Below are 24,682 nucleotides of genomic sequence, written 5' to 3' on the forward strand. Positions count from 1 at the left end.
AGGTGGATATGTTGACATGAACCATACACATAGTTTTAAAAAACATTTTATTTAAAAATACTTGTAGATGCTTAGGGAGTTGTAGCCCCCAAAATGTGCATGCCCCTAGTATCCCCCAGTGCTAACATTTTGCAAAGCTATGGTACAATTGCAAAAGCCTGAAGTTAACATTGATATGAACCATAAAGTTAAATCGGATTTCACCAATAATAAATGCAGTCAATTTGTGTGTGGTGTGTATATGTGTGTGTGTGTGTGTGTGTAGCTTCATGCAATTGAATCATGAAAAATGTGTAGTTTCATGTAACCACCACCACAATAAAGGCACTTAGCTCTTCCATCACCACAGGATTCCCTTCTGCTACTTTTTTACCAGCTGTAGCTCAGCTGGTAAAGAATCTGCCTGCAGTTCAGGAGACCTGGGTTCGATCCCTGGGTTGGAAAGATCCCCTGGAGAAGGGAAAGGCTACCCACTCCAGTATTCCGGCCTGGAGAATTCCATGGGCTGTATAGTCCATGGGATCAGAAAGAGTCGAACATGACTGAACGACTTTCACTTCACTCACCCTTCCTGATAGGTATGTAATGATATTGCATGTGGTTTTACTTTGCATTTACCTGATGGCTGATCACACTGAACGTCTTTTCACATGCTTTTATATATATATATTTTTGCCATCTGGATATCCTCTTCAGGAAAACTTTGGTTCGTGTATTTTGCCCGTTTTCTTTCTTTCTTTCTTTGCTTTTAATTTGTTTGTTTTTTTGGCTGCTTGGGTCTTAGTTGCGGCGCGTGAGCTCTTTCACTGTGGCCTATGAGCTCAGCAGTTCGGTGCACCGGGGTAGTTGTCCCCAGTGGGAGCTTAGTGCACAGGCCAGGAGTGGACCCCGAGGCGCCGGCACTGGAAGCATTGGAAGGTGGATTCTTAACCACCAGACCACCAGGGAAGTCCCTGTTTTTCCCATTTTCAAATTCGAGTTTGTTTTTTGATGTTGAGTTTTCAGTGTGTGTTAGTCACTCAGTCGTGTCTGACTCTTTGCAACCCCATGGACTATAACCTGCCAGGCTCCTCTGTCCATGGAATTCCCCAGGCAAGAATACTGGAGTGGGTTACCATTCCCTTCTCCAGGGGATCTTCCTAACCCAGGGATCAAACCTGAGTCTCTTGCATTGCATGAAGATTCTTTACTATCTGAACCATCAAGGAAGCCAGTTCTCATACCATTCTAGCCATGAGTCTTTTGTCCGATATATTTTCTCCCAGTCTGTACTTTGTCTTTTCATTCTCTTAATAGAGTTCTTTTCAGAGTAAGGGCTTTAAGTTTAATGAGGTCAATTTATCAGGGTTTTTTCCTTTCACATACTGTGAAATCCTTAACACTTTTGGTGTTAAGTCTCAATTCTTTCCCTAAGTCTTAGATCCCAAAGATCTATCTCCTGGTTTTATTTTTCTAGACGTTTTATGGTTTTATCTTTTACATTTAAGTTCATGACCCGTTTGAGGTAAACTTTTGTATAAAGCATAAGGTTTAGGTCAGGGTTCATTGAGGGGCAGGGTGGCTGTGGATTTCTGATGGCTCCAGCACGCCTGACAGAAAAGCTATCTTTCTCCTTTTGAATTGCTTTTGCTCTTTTGTCAAAAATTATTAATATTTGGCCATATTTATATCAATCTATTTCTAGATTGCCCATTCTACTCCACTAATCTATACGCCTATCCCTGTACCCGTACCAGTGTTCAATAACTGCAGTTATATGATAAGACTTAACATTAGGAAAAACGACTCTTCTCACTTTACTCGTCTTTTTCTAAATTACTTCGGGCCATCGTAGGGTCTTTACCTTTCCATAACATTTTAAAACATGCTTATCTATGTCTAGAAAGAAGTCTTGCTGAGATTTTGATAAGAATTGTATTAAACCTTAGATCAATTAAGGGACAATTGGCGTCCTTACTATGTTGAGTTTTCCAGTATATAAACAGTGTGTATGTCTGTGTGTTAGTCCCTCAGTCATGTCTGACTCTGTGACCCCATGGACTGTAGCCCACCAGGCTCTTCTGTTCATGGGGATTCTCCAGGCAAGAATACTGGAGTGGGCTGGCATGCCCTCCTCCAGGGGATCTTCCCAACCCAGGGATCGAACCCAGGTCTCCCGCACTGCAGGCAGATTCTTTACTATCAGGAAAGCCCATAAACATAGTACGTCTCTCCAAATATTTAGATTTTCTTTGATTTATTTCATCAGCATTTTATCATTTTAATCATACAGTTCCTGTACAAGCTTGTTACATACCTGAATACTAACTTCCTTTGGAAGAATTGTAAATGGTATTACATCTCTTATTTCAGTTTCCACTTATTCATTATCAGTGTGTAAAAATATAATTGATTTTTATGTGTTGATTCTGTATCCTAGGACCTTGCTAAACTCAGTTCTAGGAATCTGTAGATTCCTTGGGATTTTCTACACATAGTTGTGTCATTTATAAATAATTAGTTATATTCCTTCTTTTCTAATTTGTGTGTTTTTCATTTCTTTATCTTGCCTTATTACAGGCAAGAAAAGTATACCTCCACTACTATACAGAATAAGAGTGGTGACAGCAGACAGGCTCATCTTCCCAGCGGTAAAAGAAAAGCATTCAAGGCTTACCATTAAGTATGTTAATTGTGAATTTTTTTGTAAGTGCTCTATATGAAGCTGAGGAAGTTCTGCTCTTCTCCTAGTGTACTGAAAGTTTTTAAATGAAAAGATGTGGAATTTTGTCAAGTGGTTTTTCTGCATAGACTTATATGACTTTTCTTCTTTAGTCTATTCTGGTTGCTTTAGGTTTATTTTGTTCTTACTGCTAGTTTATTGAGGTGGGAACTTAGATTATTGATTTGAGAGCTTTTGTCTTTTCTAATAGAAGTATTCAGTTCAGTTCAGTTCAGTCGCTCAGTCGTGTCCGACTCTTTGCGACCCCATGAATCGCAGCACGCCAGGCCTCCCTGTCCATCACCAACTCCCGGAGTTCACTCAGACTCACGTCCATCGAGTCAGTGATGTCATCCAGCCATCTCATCCTCTGTCATCCCCTTCTCCTCCTGCCCCCAATCCCTCCCAGCATCAGAGTCTTTTCCAATGAGTCAACTCTTCGCATGAGGTGGCCAAAGTACTGGAGTTTCAGCTTCAGCATCATTCTTTCCAAAGAAATCCCAGGGCTGATCTCCTTTAGAATGGACTGGTTGGATCTCCTTGCAGTCCAAGGGACTCTCAAGAGTCTTCTCCAACATCACTGTTCAAAAGCATCAATTCTTCGGCACTCAGCTTTCTTCACAGTCCAACTCTCACATCCATACATGACCACAGGAAAAACCACAGCCTTGACTAGATGGACCTTACTCGGCAAAGTAATGTCTCTGCTTTTGAATATGCTATCTGGGTTGGTCATAACTTTCCTTCCAAGGAGTAAGCGTCTTTTAATTTCATGGCTGCAGTCACCATCTGCAGTGATTTTGGAGCCCAGAAAAATAAAGTCTGACACTGTTTCCACTGTTAGAAGTGATATAAATTTCCCTCTTGGCACTGTTAGTTGTATCCCACAAATGTTGATACCCTGTGTTTTCATTTTAATTCAGTATGTATGTTTTGTTGTTGCTGTTACTTCCTTTCTGTTTGACCTGTAGGTTATTTAGAAGTCTATTATTTTATTTCCAAATGTTCAGAGATTTTGCTGCTGCCTTTCTGTTACTGATTTCTAGTTTGAGTCCATCATTGTCAGATAATATACTCTATATGATCTCAATTCTTTCAAGTTTGTTACGGTTTGCTTTATAACTCTGGTACAGTTATCTCGTCGAATGTTCCACGGATCCTTAAGAAGTACTTGTGCATCTTGCTATGAGGTGGAATGTTACCTATTACATTGTCCCTTCCTTTCTGAAGGTCCTGGCCTCCTTCTGGTATCATTTCTTGATATTTAAAGAGTTTCTTTTAGCCATTCTCTGAGGATAGGTCTGCTCGCAGTAAATGCTCTTCCTTTCTTTCATCTGAGAATGTCTTTATTTCCCTTTTAGTCCAGAGGAATAGTATTACCAGATACTAGCTTCAAGGTTGACAGTTCTTTTCTTTCAGCACTTGAAAAATGTTATGCCACTCCTCTCTTGCCTCCATGGTTTCAAATGAGAAATTCACTGCTATTCAAATTGAAAGGGAAGGTCGCTCAGTTGTGTCCTACTTTTTGTGACCCCATGGACTATACAGTCCATGGAATTCTCTGGGCCAGAATACTGGAGTGGGTAGCCTTTCCCTTCTCCAGGGGATCTTCCAGTCCAGGGATCGAACCCAGGTCTCCCACATTGCAGGATTCTTTACCAGCTGAGCCACCAGGGAAGCCCCCAAAAAACAGGAGTAGGTAGCCTATCCCCTCCAGGGGATCTTCCCAACCCAGGAATGGAACCAGGGTCTCCTGTATTGCAAGCAAATTATTTACCAACTGAGCTATGAGGGAAGCTATTCAAGTTGGTGTTCCTTTGTAGGTAATATATCATTTCTCCTTGGCTGTTTTTAAGAATTTTTGTGTTTAGTTTTCACAAACTTAATTATGATGTATCTTACAGTAGATTTCTTTGGGTTTATTCTGTTTGAAATTCAGTTTCTTATATATGTTAATGTATGTCTGTCACTAATTTGGGGGGGGGCAGTTTCAGGCATTATTTCTTCAAATACTTTTTCAGTCCTATCCAATTTCTCTTCTAATTCTGGAATTCCATTAATACGAACATTAGACTTTTTGTTATTGTACCACAGAACACGGAGGCTGTGGTTTGTTTGACTTTTTTTTGTTCGCTTTTGCTTTTTTTTTTAAGTCTATTTTCTTTCTGTTTTTCAGATTGACTCATTTCTATTGATCTGTCTTCAATTCTATCCTGCCATGTCCACCTTACTACTGAGTCTAGTCAACAAGTTTTTATTTGAGTTAGGATATTCTCAGTTATATAGTTTCAATCTGTTCCTTTTTTATGTAAATTCTACTTCTTTTATTGGAAAAGGACATGGCAACCCACTCCAGTATTCTTGCCTGGAGAATCCCTTGGACAGAGCAGCCTGGCGGGCTACACTCCATGGAGTCACAAAGAGCTGAACATGACTGAAGTGACTTAGGACTCCTTCTATGGAATGTTCTGTTTTTTCATTTAAGATAACTTAAAATTGATTATTGAGGCATTTTAATGACAGCTGCTTTCAAATCTTCATCAGATGATTCCAGCATCTGATTCATGCCAGTATTGGCATCAGTTTATTATCTTTTCTCATTCAACTTTGGCTTTCCTGGTTCTTGGTATTATGGGTGATTTTCGATTTTATCCTGGACAGTTTAGTTATTATGTTAGGAGACTCCGGATCCTATTTTAATCTTCTATTTAGGCACATACTATTCAATAATAAGTTACCCTGTGTAGGTTTGGTTGTAGGTTCTGGCATGCTTTTGCAAGCTTTAGTTCCAATGAGAGTTTAGCTTTCTGAGCCCTTGCAATGCTATTCTGGTCTGCTTCATTCTTCATTCTTCTGGGGTCCCCACCCAATCCCTGCTGACTCTGTCTACAGGGCCGGAAGTTACTCTCCTGACCGCCTTCTGTTGCTGAGTAACCTTCTAGAGTTATGGGTTAACCTTCTAGAGTTATAGAAGCCACTGTGCCTGAGTCTCTATGCCACTGGGTGAAGAACAGAGACACAGGGCTTCACTGCTGCAGGCAGATCGTGGGTTGGGTTGCGGATCAAGGGTTGAGATGGCTAATGGCTTGAATTGTGAAGCAGATGTGGGGACTCTTTACTAGGTTTTTGCTGAACTTCCCGCTAGCCAGGTCCTCTGGAGAATGAGAGAGAAGGTTTTTCTTAACTGCTTTTGTCTATTTCTGTTGAGGGTTGAAGACTGCCATCCTCTCATGGACCTAGTCTGGGGTATGTAGGAACTCACCATTTTGTCATTCCTTGACAAGGTCTTTAGCTAGTCCATCTTTCCAGCTTTTGGAGTCTATTTAGTGCTGTCTGTTGGCTAAAATTTCCAGGGCATTTAGTTCTATTTAGTGGAGGATACATTTAGGTTTATTTAGTTACAGTCAGTAAGGAAAACTGAGTGAATTCCATCTTGTTTTGGAACCAGAAGCCCCATGTGCATATTTTTAACCATCAAAGAGAACTATTTCGATTCATTTCTTAGCAAAATCTCCACAGTTCAATACTTATTTTTTAAGAAAATGTAGACCCATAAATCTTGCTGCTGGAGATGTGTATAGGAAATCAAAGGATAAAAATTATCTGCCTGAAGGCTATCTGAGTTGAGGCTTTTATTAGGTTACTTGGACTGCCATAACAGAGTAATGCAGACTGAGAGGCTTACACAACAGAAGGGTATTCTCTCACAGTTCTGGAGACTGGAAATCCAAGATTAAGGGAGTTAGCAGGTTTGATTTCTCCTGAAGCCTTTCTCCTTGGCTTGGCCACCTTCGCTGTATGTTTTTCTCAGGTGATTTTCATGCACGTGTGTGCGTCTCTCTAAGGACACTAGTCTTACTGGATTAGGGCTCCACCCTTATGACATCATTTAACCTTAATTACCTCTTTACAGGCCCTATCTCCAAATACAGTCACGTGAGAGAGTTAGAGCTTCAGCGTAGGGGTTCTTGGACTACAAGAAAAAGAAACCCACTCGGGATAATTATGATGTTCAGTATTGGTTCACCCTACACATGTATCACATGGAAGCTCCTAAGGGTTTCTCCTGGAACCTCAAGGCAGTGACTGTAACGCAGTCGGGCCTCAGCAAGGGTGACAGCCACAGGCTGAAAATCCTTTGGAATTGAGGCAAGTCATTTTCACGGTCTCCCCCTCCCCTCTTCTCCTCCCCTCACATCTCTCTTTCTCTGTAGACGGGTTTTCTCTGCATTTCTGCTCACGGTAGAAAATGACAATCCATCTGTCCCCTCTATCGAGCACCATCAGAAACAGTCTAGGATAGCTGCATCTGAAATCTAAATTCCTGAGCAAGAGACTCTGATTAACCAGCTTAGTCTGGGGCCCCGGTCAAGCCAGTCCACTGTGGCCAGGGGCAGGGTTCCGTCTCCTGCTGCCTCCCAGAGCCTGAGGAGCAGGCGGCCCGCTCCAAGGATGGTGTCTCCAGAGTCTGTGCTGCTGAAGGAATGGGAAGGATCCCTGAGGGCAAGAGAATATTATACACGGTCAGTGGCATAATCATGAGCTAGGTAGAAACATGAGAGATATTAGGTAAAAAAGCAGAATGCATTTCACTACATGTTCTCTAGGATTACGACCAAGGTAAAATATGTATACCATAAAAATTAGAAAGAATAAACAGTTAACATAATTATCGTGTTGTGGGATGGCATGACTTTATATTTTTTCAAAATTTTCTCAGTTTATGTTAGTTCACTCTTCTGAGCAAAACAAACGAGAAACTGACCTCTCCATGGAGCAGCACTTCCTTCAGAATGGGGGGCTGAATGAACTCCCCTTGGTTACCCTGTGACTCATTCCTGTGGTTCTCCATTCCTCTTGCCCTGGCCTGTGGGAAAAAGTTTAATAGTATAATTTTAGGTTAAAGTGATACACAGAGACTGTGATGTTAGCCTCATCATAAACTTAGAGCAAAGATGGCCAAGAGAGTACATTTCAAATGTCAAATTCAAGGGACTGATCAGTAGAGCCTATATTGAGACAGATCATGGAAGATCAGCAGAAACTATGTCATGATCAATCAGTAATGTCTGCTAGGGTTATGGGAAGGAGAATTGGACACATGCAACGCGTAGGACACATATGCAGTCCATTTGCCATCCTTGATTTTTGACCACTCCTCCTTGGCTCCAACCTCACTCCACAAAGGTTTGAGTCTTCTCACATCCTTTTTTTCATGACTTGTTTTTCCTTGCAGATTATCACCTTTCGGGACTACCTACCCATTGTGCTAGGTAGTGAGATGCAGAAGTGGATCCCGCCCTACCAAGGCTATAACAACTCTGTGGATCCCCGAATTTCCAATGTCTTCACCTTTGCCTTCCGCTTTGGCCACATGGAGGTTCCCTCCACTGTGTCCCGCCTGGATGAGAATTACCAGCCGTGGGGTCCGGAAGCAGAGCTCCCCCTGCACACCCTCTTCTTCAACACCTGGAGGATAATCAAAGACGGTATGTCCTTTCGGGGATGCACTGTCACCTGGCTGTCTCACTCTGCAGCCTGCTTCTAGAAAAACCTGGCATGGAAGTCAGGCTCCTGCCACTTCCTATGCAACCTTGGGCAAGTGACTTCACCTCACTGAGCCTCAGTTTCTTCGTTTGTAAAATGGGGACACTAATAATATCTCTCTCACTAGGATATTAAAATGAAATAACTATATACTAAATAATTATCAATTATTATAAATATATAATGAAATTAATATTTGTGTGTCTCTTTAAACATAGTCACAAACACACAAATAAATCAGCAATTACTTTTTTCACCTATTAGATTAATGGTATATTTATTAGCAAAGTATGGAGAATTTGGAACTCCTTGTGTGTTAGTCTGTCCAAAAGACAGTGAAAATATGTATTAGATGGAAATTAGCACATTTTGACAAGCAGTTTTATATTTAGAAATTTACCTATAGTACATAATAAGGAGTGTTCAAATGTGTATGTAAACTCAGCGGTACTCATTACAGCCTTAATTATACTTGTAAGATTATGAGTAATCTGTTTACCAAATCATAATGCTAGGAAAATTAATAGTGCACTTATGCAATTTAATTGTATTTAATATATTGAAATTAATTGACATTAAAATCTAAGTTTTTCAAACGTTTGGCCATTAGTTCCTGAGTATCAACTATGTTTGAAACATTAATATTGTATTTTATTCACATAAAATGAAATATGTATGTGCTTGTTTGGACATGGTCAATAAACTAATTTTATAGGAAGATTGTTCAAAAAAATGAAATACATATATAAAGCGCCCTACAGTAGTTCCTGACACACAGGAGGTGATCACTAAATATTAGTTATTATTCTTTCTGTCTTGCACTGTCCTTTAAGATGCCGAGTTTTCCCTGCTTCCTTTCCCTCCCTCAGGCTTCCCTGACCCTTGCAGAAAGAATTCCTGTGTCTAATAAATACATAGGGCTTCCCTGGGTAGCTCAAATGGTAAAGAATCTGCCTGCTGTGCAGGAGATCTGGGTTTGATCCCTGGGTCAGGAAGATCCCCTGGAGAAGGGCAGTGGCAACCCACTCCAGTATTCTTGCCTGGAGAATTCCATGGACAGAGGAGCCTGGTGGGCTACAGTCCATGGGGTCACAAAGAGTCAGACACGACTGAGCAGCTGACTCACACACACAGTAAATAAGTTGCTCTTTTCTGCTCTTCTCTACAGCTTTCCACCTCCATTAAGTGCCAAAGATTGGACCCCTGTTCCCCTTTATCCTGAGCTGGGCTGTGTTGAAACTGGCTTTTACTTAAGGCCGGACAAGTCAGGGCATTTTTCTAGAGATTTCTGCCATCTCTTCTCATGGTGCACAGTTCCTTGTGGGACCATATGGAGGAGAAGGAGCCAGCTCTCTGAACTGGAGCTTGGAAGAAACCCTGAAGCTTATGCTCATACATCCCCGCAGGATGGCAGGTGGTGTGGATGGGCTTCCAACCCCCAGCACACCCTGTGGGCTGTGCTGTGTTCTTCTTTCCCCAGTTCCAGCCCCAGAGGGGCAGTTGGCCCGTCTTTCAGCTGAGAAGGAGAAGCTGTCAGGAGGAGGGCGTGCCCAGCAATGGAAGATGTCCCCAGCTGCCCCACCCCCAGCATGGCCTCTGGGTCTCCCTTGCAGGTGGAATTGACCCCCTGGTGCGGGGTCTGCTGGCCAAGAAGTCCAAACTGATGAATCAGAATAAAATGGTGACGAGTGAGCTGCGCAACAAGCTTTTCCAGTCCACTCACAAAATCCACGGCTTTGACCTGGCTGCTATCAATTTACAGCGTTGCCGGGACCATGGGATGCCTGGTGAGTGGGCCCAGGGTCCAGCCAGGCCTGGGGAATGTTTCACCACTTTCTGGGGTTCCCAGGGACTCTCCTCTATAGCCCTGAGGAGCTGATCAGTTCTAAAACAGAAGGCAGAGATGCCTGTTTTAAAAACGCACCTGTGAAATGGCATCTTCCAGTCTCCCTAAGACAGAGACCAGAGAACATATCTGGTACTATGCCTGGGCTCCTCAAATGAAAGCGATCAACCACTGACTTGTGAAAGCAGCTTAAAAATCCAGAAAATATTAAGAAAAGGAGAACAGAGAGAAAGCGATGGCTACTGGACCTTCCTAAATGTAGAACTTTAAGGGCCAGACTGTCTGCGTTCAAATTCTAGCTGTGTGACCTTAGACAAGTGACTTAGCATCTCTGTTCTTCAGTTTACATATGTGTGCAGGGCTTAGAGCAGTGCCTGGGCCCACAGTAAGCACCACATATCCTGCTAGCTCCCTTGAAGCCCAAGTGCCACAGGATGAAACAGTGGCTCACTGCCTCCCCGTTCCCAGAGGCTGGGGAAGTAGACTCTCTGGGGCTGATGGAGCTAGAGTGGGCATGTCCTCAAAGGGCATTAGACAGCCTCCACCTCTCTGCCCTAGGGTACAACTCCTGGAGGGGCTTCTGTGGCCTCTCACAGCCCAAGACGCTGAAGGGGCTGCAGGCCGTGCTGAAGAACAAGATACTGGCTAAGAAGTTACTGGATCTCTACAAGACCCCCGACAACATTGACATCTGGATCGGAGGCAACGCCGAGCCCATGGTAGAAAGGGGCCGGGTGGGGCCTCTCCTGGCCTGCCTCCTAGGGAGGCAATTCCAGCAGATACGTGATGGGGACAGGTGAGTGAGACCTCAGCGGGGAGGGCAGCGGGGGAGGCCCCTCTCAGAGGTGGGCATTGGGGTGGGCGTCCTGCAGGACCAATGCCAGACCTCGGCATGTTCCCAGGGACCTCCTCCCTTCCCTTTTGGCAGAGTGGGAAGGGGCCAGCAGCTGGGCTGTGTGGAGACCCTGCTTGTGTCTCTGTAGGTTCTGGTGGGAGAACCCTGGGGTCTTCACTGAGAAGCAGCGGGACTCTCTACAGAAAGTATCCTTCTCGCGCCTCATCTGTGACAACACCCACATCACGAAGGTCCCGCTGCATGCCTTCCAGGCCAACAACTACCCACATGACTTTGTGGATTGCTCAGCTATTGATAAGCTGGATCTCTCACCCTGGGCCTCCAGGGAGAATTAGGGGCCCGGGCTCCACAGCCTCCCACGCTGTGCAGTAGAGCTCCCCTTGGCCCCGATGCCATTTCAAGTAGACTCAGTGACCCGGCCCCTTCGGGCTCCCTACCCCATCCCAGGCCTTCTGCCCAGCCGAGTCTCTCTGCACGCCCCTCAAGCACACCTTGCTCAAGCCCAAGGCAGCCTCCTTGCCGCTCCAGCTCTTCCTGTTGAATCCCACCTCTCCACCCCCATCCTCTCCATCTTCGGAAACCCCCCTTCTGTCAAGACTTACACCCTCCAAAATGCTTTCCGATCTTGCTTGCCAGATGTCACCCATCCTTTCCCCAAAAAAGTCTTGGCTGAGGCTGCGGCCTTGACGCCCATATCTCTCCTCCCCTTGAACTAGATTGTAAACTTCTTGAGCTCGGCTTCCAAGTGTGTCCTGGGGCCCCCAGCGTAGTACTTGGCACACAGTGAATGCTCAATAAACACCTGATGATTGACTACAGATGCTGGCGATGACCTTGTTCCCCTCTGGAAGGCAGGCCTTGGAATCACTGCCAAATGAGCAATGGGGTTTACAGTTCGGACATGTCTCACCACAAAGGGGTCGCGTGCATGAGTCTAGGCAGTGAGAGGGCCCAGTTTGGTGCTCTCAGCTTCAAAGCGCTCCCAAAGAAAAGGAGGGAAGGGGCTCCTGCACAAAGAAGGCATGGCCGTGGGGTGGCAGGAGAACTTTCAGGGCATCACCACAGAGGCAGAGAGATCCAAGCCTGGATTTCCCCCAGAGCTAATTTGGGGGAATTCCCTGGTGGTCCAGTGATTAGGACTCCACACTTCCCCTGCAGGGGACACAGGTTCAATCCCTGGTCAGGAAACTAAGATGCCCACATACCATGATGTGCAGTTAAAAAAAAAAAAAGTTAATTTCTTTCCCAGGAGTTCTTTAGGGAAATACCCTCTTCTTCTAGGTTAGTCTGGGGAGCCTGTGAGGCCTGTGACCGGCAGCTCCAGAATATTCCTAGTTTGCCACCCAATACACACTCATGAGTTCTCTCTCAGAGCCCCTCCTGGGTAAGGTCAGCCCAGTGGGGACCCCCAGGCCCCCTGACTGGCACGACGGGGGCAGGAGGCCTGCAACCATTCTACAGGAAAGCCTGGGAGCCATAACAGGGGGTTGAGCAGGGTTTCTCCCTCTTGGGGGAGGTGCTAATGTCTGGGGCTCCCGTGGGTACCTGAGCCTCACATCCTTTCAGGCCCCAGCTGTGGGTGCCCCCCTCCCCAAATGTGGGAAGAAGGGAGAGAATGGGAGGGAATCCACCACACAGAGGGATCAAGTTGCAGGCACGCTCATCAGGGGAGCCTGCTCCTTCCCCTCCCTCAGCCCCGCCTGCTCTCCTGGGCATCTACCATCCTGGGGCCTCTGGCCCACCGGGCCGGCTGACAGGGTCCCCAGGTGTCTTGTCACCTGGGGAGGGAACCACCTTCCCACCAACCTCCTGCTCTTTCCTCTCCTGAGTGCCCTCTGTTTCCCAACACTTGGCACAGGCCCGATGCAGAGAGAGCATGTAGCAAGCATAATACTTCCCGGGGCAGGGCACCAACAGAAGGGCTTGGTGCCCACGGTTCCTGCTCTCTGGGGAAGGTGAGGGAAGAGGATCTGCTCGGTTTGGCCTGGCCCCTAGGCGTCCAAGGATGACGGCCTTCCGTGTATGAATCAGCCCAAGGAGAACGCCTGGACGTCCTGGCCCCCAGCTTAGAAAGGGCCCTGAAGCACAGACCACTCTGGTTCAGGTTCAGAGCCCAGAGCAAGCCTCTTGCTGAGGGTCCAGCCCCACTGCAGACACAGAGCAAAGATCCCCATCTGTGGTGCTTTATTATCATAATCATCAGATATAAACGAATGGTATAAAAGGGCCAAGTTCCTCTCCAAGCAGCTCCTCTGAATAAGTAAGACAACAGAGTAAGGAAGAAAAAGGGGGGCCATGGACTGAGCCTGGCGAGCCTGGGCCTGTAACTCAACCCACGCACAGCCCACTTCTAATAGCCACTCCTCCGGGGTCGTCACTCCTCCAGGGTCGTCACTCCTCCAGGGTTGCTGCTTCACCTCTGTTAACAGGACACAGTCAAGGTATAAGCTCCACAAGGGCAGAAATGGTGTCTGACTTTTTCTGTGTGTTTCCCATGCAGGCCACACTGCCTGGCAGGTAATGGGTGCTCAATCAACCCAATACTAGAGGATGCAACGGACCCTCTAAGGAGCCGTGACAGCAGTTATTTATAAAGGAAATTCAGGCTGAGCAAGGTTGAGGAACTTGTTCAAGGTCACACAGCTGGTAGGCTGCAGGATCTGAACCCAAGCAGTCTGGCTCCTTAGCCTGTGCGTCTCACCAATCCACTCTGCTGCCTTCCACACACCTAGTATCAGCAAATACACACTCATATATCCACAGCACACAAAACACTACCCACGTTCACATGCAACACACACAAAATGCAATTCCGATTCACTGTGCACGCACGCACACACACACACACACACGTCCAGTTGTTAGTGGTGTCTTTAGGGAGGGGCTCAGCTAGAGAAGGGAGAGCTCTGTGGGCCCAACCGGCCAGCCCAGAGATGCCCAGCCGTCACTTGCCCGCTGCCCCCCTTACCCTGCCTCTAGCTCTTTTCCCTCCAGGGAGCCAAGTCCAATGCCGGGAGACTACTGCAGCGGACAAAGTCCCGAGGGAATGTGTTGGACATGAAGATGTTGTTCTTGGACACGACGGTGATGCCTGTGTTGTCACAGATGATGCGGGGCAAGGAGATCTTGGCCAGGGCCCGCTGCTGCCGCTTGCTGAACACGCCCTTCTTCTGCCACCAGAACCTGCACGGGAACACCCACGGCCACTGTGCCTGAGGCCCTCCTAGGCTGCGAGGACACCCACTGTCTGGAGCTGCTCCTGGGTGACAGAGGACCACAGTGGACAGCGGCCCCACAGCACAGGAGAGCTCCAGGCCCTCGGGTAGCCCAAGGGGGGATTCAAACAAATAGAGCCCCACTCACAGCTGCCCAGGTGCCCCCCACAACCCGCTCCCACCCCAGCAGCCTCCAGGCATCACTAATGACAGACGGGCCCACTCTCCCATGAGACCCTGGGCCCTGGACAGGGCTATGTTCAGGTGGGAAGATGGGATCTAGGGAGTGTGTCTCATCTGTCCACCCAGAGAGGGACACCTTGTTAAGAGTTTCCCCAAGGCACAGTTCGGGCCAGGTGAGAACTGAGTGTGAGAGAGGTCAGGCCCACAGTGGAATGAAAACAGGAGCGGTGGCCGGGGGGAAGCAAGGACGGGACCTTCTAATGGAGACTGGTGGCCCCGTGACCACACCCGGGACCTGGAGAAGCATGACCTAGGGTAGCATTTTCTCTCGTCCCTCTCCTTGACAACCACAGATCCCTCCTTTTTGCACCCTCAACAGCTTCAGGGTACATCAGTGACGACCTTGAGGCTCCCCAGAACACACTGGAAAACCACAGACTCCTTCTAGCAGGAGGAAGCGGGGGTCCCCCGAGGGTCAGGGGCAGGGCCAGAGCTGCGAGGCCTCCACCCTCACCGGTCGCCATCACGGAGCTTCCTGAACTGGGTCCCAATGAGACAGGCGAGCAGCGGGCCCACGCGGCCATTTTTGTTCAAGGGCTCAGCCACACCACCCATCCAGATGTCAATGTTGTTGGGCGTGCGGTACAGGGCCATCAGCCTTCTTGCCAGGTCCAGGTTCCTCAGGACTGTGCCCAGCTCACCCACCGTGTTGGGCTCTGGGAGCCCACAGAAGCGCCTCCAGGCGTTGTACCCTGTATGGGAGGAGCGGAGGGTGGTTGTGGGTGGGTCACAGAAAGGCCACCCTCCCAACACAGTGAGGCCACATACAGAGGTTCATGCAGGAAAGGAGGGCACAAAGGGGCTGCTACCCGTCTACAAATCCCCCAGGGAATCCTCTGGCCTCCCCGGGAGCCTGGGCGCAGCTGGGTCTCTCCAGGAGCCTCTCTGTCTTCCCCTACCCTTCCCACTCTAAGGTAAATCCTAAATTGTCATCACTCCCACTGGGTCCAAGAACAGGAGTATCTCCTTGCGCCTGTGGAGATCTCAGACCTGTGATGGCTGCAGTGTGTCTGGGAGGATCAGCCCCATACCAGCTGTCTCACAGTACAGGCATCAGCAGGATGGTAGGCTGATCTGGGCTCCCATTCTGGCTCTGTCCCTGACTCGGCTGGAGAACCCGGGCAGGTTCTGAATTTCTCCAAGCCTCAGTTTCCTCATCAGTAAAATGGTGGTGGTTTAGTCCCTAAGTTGTGTCCAACTCTTGCGACCCCATGGACTGTAGCCCGCCAGGCTCCTCTGTCCATGGGATTCTCCAGGTGAGAATATTGGAGTGGGTTGCCATTTCTTTCTCCACATCAGTAAAATGGAAGTGATAATAATCTCTTCCCCTCAGAATCCACATAAAATGAAGCAAAATGGATGGAGGTAGGTTTTCAGGGCAATAGGGGCTCATTATTATGGCAATGCACTAAACTGGGGGGGGTTCCAGCAACACAAAGTAGGTAGAAGGTGCTGGAAACAGGGCAGAGGGGCCCAGGGTCCTGACCTCAGGCCGAACCCTAAGAGCAAGGTTCTGAGGGTTGGCGGTTGGGGGGGAAGCGGGGGAGGGGGGGGGTGCCCCGGTAGCTGGGGGCACTGGAGAGGACAGGCACTGGACTGGGAGGTGGGTGGGCCCGGGAGGCCAGGGCAGCCCCCTCACCAGGAAGGCCGTGGTCGCGGCTACGCTGCATGTTGAGCGCGGGCAGGTCCAGCCCGATCCTCATGACCTGCTCAAACAGCCGCTCCCGGATCTCGTCCACCGCGATCTGGTTCTGGCGGTTCAGCTTCGCAGGGGTGGCCATGAGGCCCCGCAGGATGGGGTCGATGCCACCTGGAGCAAGAGGAGCACGCCGGGGGAAGGGTCCAGCTCGGTATCGGAGCTCAGACCGCAGCGAGCCAGACCCGGGGGCAGTGGCGAAGAGCGCTGAGCACGTGTGGCTCCTGGCGCCAAGGTCCCCGGGTGGGCAGATCCTCACTGAGGCTCTGCGGCCTCGGGGATAAAGCCATTCAAACTCGTCAGGCTCAGATGCTCCCAGCCCTCCTGGGTCCCTGAGGATCCCAATGCACAGGAAGGAGCCGGCTCCCTAGAAGCTGTCTCACCCCACTCTCTGTTGTTGGATGTGCAAGCAGAGTCAAGCGAACCAGGCCGGAAATCAGATGCCCCGAAGACGGAAGGAAAGACAATTTATTCCGCCCTAGCTCCCTGTGACCAAGTCCACGCCCACCCCGCCTTCGGCTGCCAGTTCACTCCCTCACTCCCGGACAGGGTCTTGCTCACCTTCGAGCACAACCCTCCAGCTGGCAAAAAAGACCCTGCTGAGCGGCACGCGGGGGTTGGGCTGCATAGGTTGGTATCGACTGTTCAGGCGGAACATGAAGGGTTGGATGAGGGTGTGGCCGTAGCGGAAGGCGTTGGTGAAGACGTTGGCGATGCGCGGGTCCACCGAGTCGTTGTAGCAGCGGTACCGGGGCAGGTACTTCCGCATGGCCTCCCGCCCCAGCACCAGGGGCAGGTAATCCCGGTAAGTGATGATCTAAAGGAAAGTCACTCAGAGTGGCCTCTCCACTCACCCCTCCCTGCGGATTCTTCACCTGCTCCTGACTCGGACGGATCCCTCCCTCGCCTAAGGCCAAGGATTTGCCTTCCACAGTACTGGACCTGGGTCCCACAGAGTGGGACCAAGTGGCATGAACAGGGCTCGAATGCTTGCCTGCTGTGTGACCTTAGGCCAGTTATTAACCTCTCTGAGCCCCAGTTCCTCAAATGTAAATTACAGGTAATTATGCTGCACTCCGCCTTAGAGGATTAAATAATAAAAGGTTTTGTGAGTCCTTTCATAGCTCCCTTGCCCTTGAGTTATTCCTGTCTCATTTCTCTTATAGGGAGAAGGCAATGGCACCCCACTCCAGTACTCTTGCCTGGAGAATCCCACGGACGGAAGAGCCTTGTGGGCTGCAGTCCATGGGGTGGCTAGGAGTCGGAGACAACTGAAGCGATTTAGCAGCAGCAGCAGCAGCAGCATTTCTCTTAACTAGCATACTCCTTGAGGGCAAGGGTTGGATCTCATTTCTCTTGAAATTACTCAGTAGGCAACAAAGTACCTGGCTCACAGTAGTGTTCACTAGAGGGGAGGCAAAATGGAAAAGGGCCACCCTAGGTGATTTCTCGCAGTGAAAAGAGAGGAGAGGGAACAGACATGCTCTAGATTCTAGACTCTGGAATCTCCTCTCAGAGTTAATTAAACAAATCTCATTTAAGTTCTTAGTGCCAATGGAAAACTGGTCACCCTGGTCACCCTCAGCACCAGCAACTCTCTCCACTTCAAAGTTGAGTATTAACAAGCAGTGTGTGTGTGTGTGTGTGGTGTGTGCTCGAGTGCATGTTCATGACCTGGGAGAGGATGGGGATGCTGGAGTGTCAAAACGGGAGAAAGGAAATCCCCTGGCAGCCCAGTGATTTGGACTCTGCGTTTCCACTGCAGGGGGTACAGGTTCAATCCCTGGTTGGGGGACTAAGATCCCAAAAGCTAAATAGCGCAGCCAAGAAATAAATAAAGCATTTAAATATTTCCCCCAAATCGGGAGCACACCCCTGTAAGCGAGGATAAGAAGAGTGGGTGAGCTGGGATACAGCCGTAAAAAAGAGGGGTGTGTAAAGGAACCAAGAGTGTCAATGTGATGAAGGAAAGAAGAAGAATTTACTGAACACCTACTGTACGCCTGGTGGCTCAGCTGCTAAAGAATCCGCCTGCAATGCAGGAAACCTGGGTTTGATCCCTGGGTTGGGACGATCCCCTGGAGAAGGGAAAGGTTACCCACTCCAGTATTCTGGCCTGGAGAATTCCACGGACTGTATAGTCCATGGGATCGCAAAGAATCGGACACAACTAAGCAAATTCCACTTTCACTGGGCACCAAGCATTTTGGATCCACCTGTTTAAACCTGTCAGTATCATTCCTGGTAGACAGGAAAGTCGAAAGGAGAGCAAGCCTGGGAAAGAGGGGATGAAAGGCAAGTGACCCTCGCCAGGCACTTAGTATCTGCCAGGTGTTTTCAAATAGCTCATAAGGGTTAATTTGCACAGCTAAGATGCAGCAGAGGAACTTTGGCATCCCAAGTCTGCCGACCTCTGGCATCACAGATACCCAGGACTGCCTACCTGGACCATGGCTCCCACGATCTTTCGGGCTTCCTGATAGAGCCTCTCTCCGTCCCAGCGGGCGTTCAGGCGCTTGAGCTCTGTGGCCAGCCGGTTGTGCTCCCTCACAAAGAGTGTGTGCATGGAGGTGAGCTCAGGCATCTCACTTGCACGGGAGTCCCCTTGGGGAAGCAAAAGCTACTGTCATTCTTAAGACCTCCCTCCCGGAAAGGACTTGCTCCACTGAAACTCCCTCTGGAGCCAAGGCCTCAAATGCTGTTTATCTCCACTCAACTTTTCACGCCATGCTCAGTCTGCACCCCATCTAGGATGCCTCCCTTGATTCCCTGGTCCTCCTTAGCAGCTCTTCAGTGCTGGCCGGGGATGCTCATTTACTAAGCATCAGATCTGACACAAGACTTGCCACCTTCCCGTACCTGAGACTGCTGGCGCCTGGAGGACAAGGACCATGGATTGTGCCTTTTTGTATCTGACCCTCCCACCCAACATACACAGAAACACATGGCGTTTAACACACTGCCTGGGACAAAACAGGAGATCCATGAGCACTGCTTGATTGACATTTTCTTGATTCAGGGAAGGCCAAAAAAGTAGCATGCATGTTGGCTCTCCCTGTTTTCCTGCCCATGTCAGACACAGCAAATGATCACAGCCTTTACTCCTGATAAAATTAGATGCAGACTTCCCTGGTGGTCCAGTGGTTAAGAATCTGCCTGCCAATGCAGGGGACTTGGGTGTGATCCCCGGTCTGGGAAGATCCCACGTGCCATGGAGCAGCTAAGCCCGTGTGCCACAACTACTGAAGTCTGCGTGCCCTAGAGCCTGTGCTTCGCAACAAAAGAAGCCACCACGGTGAGAAGCCGACACACTGTGACGAGAGTAGTTTCCACTTGCCACTAGAGAAAGCCTGCACATAGCAGTGAGGCACTGAAGACCCAGCGTAGCCAAATATAAAAATTAAAAATGAATATAAAAAAAGAAATTGGATGCAACCTCAGAATCCTTCTTACCACAGGACTCTAGAAAGCCACTACCACCTGCTCAGAGCTGCCATGCCCACCTTACTACATGCTAACTCTGCAGCCTGCTTGGGAGAGGGAGTCAGGGCACAGGATGTTTGAAGGCCACACCTGAGACTGTTCAAAAGAACCAAGAGTGACCCTCTGATCCTTCTAGTCCTCCCCTAACCCTGCTCTGGAGGATCAGGACCAGGCCCATTTCTGCAAGACACTGGGTTCCGTCCTCCCCAGCTCTAAAAGTCGGTGGCAAGGAAATTCCTGGAGAGTAGCCTTTCCTTCTCATTACTTGACAAGAGGTCAAGACCATCTGGGCCGGGAACACGTGACTCAACACCATGTGGAGGCGGAGGATAGCTGCTCCTTCTCCTCTAGCCCAGAAAAGTCCACAGTGGGGCTGACCTTGATTCTCTTCCCCAGGGCCCAGCCAGCAGAGCCATCATGAGGAGAGGCTGAGAGGCCAGAGAGAAGGGCCAGACTCACTGTTGGGGTCATAGTCAAAAACACTGTATCAAGCAAAATTTCTGGGCATGGCCACCATCACTGCCCCAACTTTATCCCCAGGACTGCCCGTTGTCTAAATCGAAAATCCCACCCTCTTTTGTTACAGGAAATCAAGGTGGGTAGGTGGCGATGTTCTGGAGCAGCTCTGTCCCACAGAAATTCTGCACTGATGAAAATATTCTACATTTGATCTGTCCTGTATAGAAGCCATTAGCCTATGGGGCTACTGAACACTTGAAATGAGCACTTGAAAGGTAGCTGGCACAGTGGAGCAAGCTTGTTTTTAATTTAAGCTAAATTACATGTAAATGAAAATAGCCATGTGTGCCTAGTGTCTGCCATATTGGATACTGTTCTTCTAGAGCGTTGAGGGTGCCATGCTGCTCTCTCTTTGGTTTCCTGTCCCTGGAGGATTCAGCTTTCCCCTCTGGCAGAGCCCAGATGGAAAGGGAGCAACAGAGAAAGGGCTAGATGGATGGAGCCAGGCGCCTTGGCCATCCCTGAGTCTCCTTCTTAAATTTGGGGGTTTTGTTCTTGTCGTTTTGGGGGTTTCTTTTTGTTTTGCCTTTCCGGCTCCATCCAACTTGTTACCAAGGCAACTCGATTCACATCCTGTAAGTTGGTGAGGGCAGTCTCTCTCCATGCTAACCCAAGGGGCTCTGCAATAGGCTCGCCATGGCTCCAGTAGGGGGCGCCCTGCATCAGTCCAGGTCCCTGCCCAGGACTGACCTGCCAGGAAACAGGGGATGTTCGCCGAGCGGTTGGTGAGGAGGCAGGGGTCATCGTGCAGGTTGTCGAAGGGCAGCAGGGCCCGGCCGTTGTCCTGGAAGCGAGTGTTGACGGCCAGCAGCCCCAGCTGGTTGGTCAGGTTGCGCAGCCTCATGGCCAAGGGGTCCTCGCTGCCGTAGACCATGCTGGCGTCCACGAAGGAGGTGAGCGCGTTGATCTGGTTGCGGATGGTGATGTTGCTGTGGGTGCAGGCAGGGGAGGAGCGGAAGAAAGGGATGCAGTCCTGCTGGTTCTTGATGCGGGGGTCATTGGGCGGGATCTGGGGTGCAGAGAGAGGCCCCGCGGGCTCGCCGCGGCCAGGGACAGAGGTCAGGAGGGGCTCGCCCTGGTCCACCTGCCGTTTTAGGCCCTGAACTCCCGCCAGGGAAGCCGTCTAGAACCGAGGACCAGAGTGGGCAACCCAGACGGTAAACAGAGCCCCTCGGGGCCCCTCAGCTGACAGGAAGGTTTCTCAAGGCCCCCGAGGGATGAGCCTAAGGTCCCACCGGCAGAGCGCCTCTGAGCAGGAGGGGCGGTGACTGGAGGGCTGGCATGGAGGACCTGGGCCCCCTGGAGGTGCGCTGGCCGGTCCTCCGACCCTCCCCCTCAACCTCCCTTCTCTCCCCTCCTCTGACTCTGTTCCTCTCTGCTCGGGTCCCTGGCTCGCTCCCTGTCCTCTCCGGCTGCCTCTCTTCTTTCCCTTCCCCCTCTTTCTCTGTCTCTCCCTCCGTGCCCGATCTGCCTCTGTCCGCCTCTCTCTGGGACCCTCCTTCCTTCCTTCTTTCCCCTGCTGCCTACTCTGCACGTGTCCACTCTCACCCCCGCTCCAACCCCACTACCAGGCTGTGTGTGATGCGCGCTGGGGGTGGGGGCCCCCGAGTGGGGAGGGAAGACGACTGAGCCCCCCGGCGCTTGCACACAGAAGTCTGAGGGGCAGTGGGAAGGTCGTCAGCACGGAGAGGGTTGGCAGATGCTGGGTGGTGGAGGCGTGGGGAGCGGTCAGGGCAGGCTTGCTGGGGCCCGGAGAAGAAACGCTGGGCAGGAAGGGAGGTGGCCTCTTCGAGGAACGGTGCCCCCGCCCCCGACCCGGCGGGCTGCAGGGCGGGGCCGGGAGCAAGCACCTTGAGCGGGAAGCACGGCGGCTGCTGCAGGCAGCTGGTCTCACAGTTGATGCCGGTGAGGAAGGAGGCGCGGGCGGCCGGCTCGGGGGTGAAGTCGAGGTCGTGGTCGAGCAGCTGGCCCCACTGCATGAACATGAGTGAGCGCTCCTGGTCCGGAGTCAGCTTCTCCGTGGGGAAGCGCACGATCTCATTGGACACGGCGCGAGCCTGTGGGACACCGGGCGTCAGGGGCCGCGGTCTTGGCCGGGCTGCTCCCTCTCCGCCCGGCCGGGGCTCACCAGGGGCACTGGGAAGCCGCTGCGCTTGACCCCGGGCGTCCAGCCGAAGGGCAGCGAGAAGCCATCCTCGTACTCCGCCGGCAGCCAGCGTGCAAAGGCGCGGTTGGAAGCCCCCAGCGTGGGGCTGCGCCTGCAGGGGCGAGAACACGGCGCTGACACCCCTTGGTAGAGTCCCCAGCCTCCAGCCACCGCCCGCGCATCGAGGGTCGGCCCCCAGCGGCCGCACCTGTTGTTGCACAGCCCGGTGATGGTTCGGTACTTGTCCTTCTCCGGGCAGCTCACCCCCAGGTCCTGGTGGGCGCAGCCGCTGGTCTTGGACAGCAGGTTCAGCTGGGCCGGGGTCAGCACGTCTGTGGACCCGGCAAAGTAGGAGGCAAGTGGGAGCTGAGCCCCTGTTTTCTACCCACTGCTGGGGAGACTTGCTTGGGGGATGTGGACTGAGGACATAGCGGGGGGATGCTAGGATACCCCCCGGAAGGAGGGATTGGGAGACCCACAGAGACTGAGTGAGGTACTGGAACAGTAGCGGGGACTGTACCTGTGACATTGAAGCGGCCTGGCCACAGGGCCCTCAGCTTCCTCTCCAGCAGGCTGAGGGCCACGTGCAGGTAGTCAGCCGCCCTCACAGCGGTCCTGGTGGCCGCCACTGGCTGCTTGAAGTAGGACAGGAGTTCCATGGGGCTGGCCGAGCCGCTGCGAAGCCGCTGCTTGACGCTGGTTGAGGGAAGGAGGGGTGAGCCCAGAGGAAGGAGGGGGAGACACTCAGCAGGGCCCCAGCCCAGAGCTGTGGGCTCGATGGACCAAGAGCCCGGAAGCAGGTTTGTCTTTGTAAACACCAAAGGTTTGGACCTGGGAGTCCAAAGACAAGTGGGAGGCATGGTCTTGAAGATGTTTTCACACCCAAAGACAGAAAGACCGCTCGGCAGAGGGCCCCCCCCTCCAGCCTCCAGCCGCACGTTCCCTGCTGCCTGTTCCTTCTCTGAAATGCTGGGGACGGCCTCACTCAGAAGCCCCACCTTTCCCGCCGCTCCTTGTAGGCTTTATCCACTAGCCGCTTGGCTTCCTCCATGCAGGTCAACACCACTGAGGTCTCCACTTCCCCCGGGACAGCTGCCCAGAACAGAGGTCAGGAGGTCAGGAATGGACCCAGAGTCCCCATCAGACCCCAGAACCCGGGTGGCTTACAAGGAGGAAAGGAATCCCGGGGACTCAGAACTACCCTTAGCACGCCACCTTTTCCCTTCTTTTGAACTGTTACCTGGAGGGGCACCCTCCGAGGGCTGGAGCATGATCAGAACTGCCAGGAGGCCCGCCGGGCCCAGGAGCAGCTTCATCTCTGCAACAAGACCCCGTGCCTGCAAAGTGTGCAAAGCCCACAGTGCACTGGGGAGACGAGCACCCCACAGCCACCTCCTCCCAGGCCCCCTCCTCACCCAGTGCCCCTGCAGTGGGTTCTGCCTACAGACAGAGTCTAGGACCCTACCTCTGAAGTTTCAGGGCTCCACCTGGCATTGGCATCCCCTCTTAGCTGAACCTGGGCTTTTATGTTCTCCAGGCTGGGGGAGGGCTGAGGCAGGTGGGTCCCGCCCCTGGAGACTCAAGTCTCTCTCCTCCCCCACTGGGCCCAGGGAGCACAGAAAGAGCCCCCTCGTATGGAAGAAACAGGCAGTGGAGGAGGGACCAAAACCATCTCCAGCCCGTGACCTTGGCACTCCTCCGGAGAATCTCAGCTCCCCATGTGTGCTAGACCAGTGCTGTCCCCAAAGCGTTTAAAATTTTATCCCCCCTCTCCAAAATTCTGGTTCAACTGAGTATCCAGGGTTCCTTTGCAAGGGATGAAAGTTAGGAACCAACAGCCCAGGGAATAATGGGAAACAGAAATTGGAGTGATGATGGCCCGATCTGCCTCCAGACACCGTTCCCCCACGCTCAACAGTAACCAGGCCCCTGGGGCCAACCGTGATGGGCAGCTCCTCATTCTTGGAGCAGGCTAAGAGGACAGGAAATCTGACTGGAGATCGTTGAGCTTTACAGGAAAGAGGAACATGGGGGCTACGGGCTGAGGACCAAGGTAACTTCCTCTATCCCTCTCCTCATCGCCTTTCCTCTTGGCTCTTGGTAGGGGACTACCTCCAACACCCCCTCCATCTGCTCCCAGATTTCAGGAACCAGGAGAGAACAGAGCTGGCTGTGGTTAGTGGTCAGCTGGGTGACGCAGCCCAGACCCAGAGGAAGGCTGGCAAAAGGGAGTGCCGGTGGGAAAGGTGCCCTACAACTCATGACGGTGTTCATCTGCCTTCCTGTGCCCTCGTCAGGCTGGGCACATGCCAACCATGGCCCCCATGTCCTGTTTGGTCTACCCACACATCCTACCTCCAGACACCCTCCTGCACTCACTCTTGCCATCTATCCCCAGACCACCTCTTGGCCAAGGAACAAGAGATAGCG

At 50.9% G+C, this 24,682-nt stretch overlaps 2 protein-coding genes across 4 annotated transcripts in view; one reads left to right on the plus strand and one right to left on the minus strand.

Annotated features, from left to right (window-relative positions):
* LPO (lactoperoxidase) overlaps positions 1–11,768 on the plus strand; it is a 30,039-nt gene extending 18,271 nt beyond the window's left edge. For both annotated transcript variants that reach the window (XM_069602594.1, XM_069602593.1), the window contains 4 exons: positions 7,938–8,190; positions 9,862–10,035; positions 10,653–10,890; positions 11,078–11,768. In XM_069602594.1, the coding sequence (XP_069458695.1) occupies positions 7,938–8,190; positions 9,862–10,035; positions 10,653–10,890; positions 11,078–11,285 (873 nt within the window). In that variant the 3' untranslated portion in view covers positions 11,286–11,768. The remainder of the gene's footprint in view (positions 1–7,937; positions 8,191–9,861; positions 10,036–10,652; positions 10,891–11,077) is intronic.
* Positions 11,769–13,117: 1,349 nt separating this feature from the next.
* On the minus strand, positions 13,118–23,754 carry MPO (myeloperoxidase). Of its 2 annotated transcripts, none has more exons than XM_069602598.1 (14): positions 23,718–23,754; positions 23,493–23,570; positions 23,251–23,344; positions 22,773–22,948; positions 22,461–22,584; positions 22,235–22,364; positions 21,957–22,163; positions 20,797–21,115; positions 18,548–18,708; positions 16,666–16,921; positions 16,048–16,218; positions 14,863–15,100; positions 13,919–14,133; positions 13,118–13,369 (listed from the first exon to the last, which is right to left on the minus strand). In XM_069602598.1, exons 2-13 carry the CDS (start codon positions 23,566–23,568, stop codon positions 13,926–13,928), a joined length of 2,160 nt encoding a protein of 719 aa, XP_069458699.1. In that variant the 5' UTR covers positions 23,569–23,570; positions 23,718–23,754; the 3' UTR covers positions 13,118–13,369; positions 13,919–13,925. The 2 variants fall into 2 exon arrangements, with proteins under 2 accessions (XP_069458699.1, XP_069458700.1); XM_069602599.1 differs by having other exon boundaries at positions 23,493–23,589; positions 23,718–23,747.
* Positions 23,755–24,682: the final 928 nt, after the last annotated feature.

Source organism: Ovis canadensis, chromosome 11, assembly GCF_042477335.2.
Source record: "Ovis canadensis isolate MfBH-ARS-UI-01 breed Bighorn chromosome 11, ARS-UI_OviCan_v2, whole genome shotgun sequence".
Classification (NCBI taxonomy): Eukaryota; Metazoa; Chordata; class Mammalia; order Artiodactyla; family Bovidae; genus Ovis; species Ovis canadensis.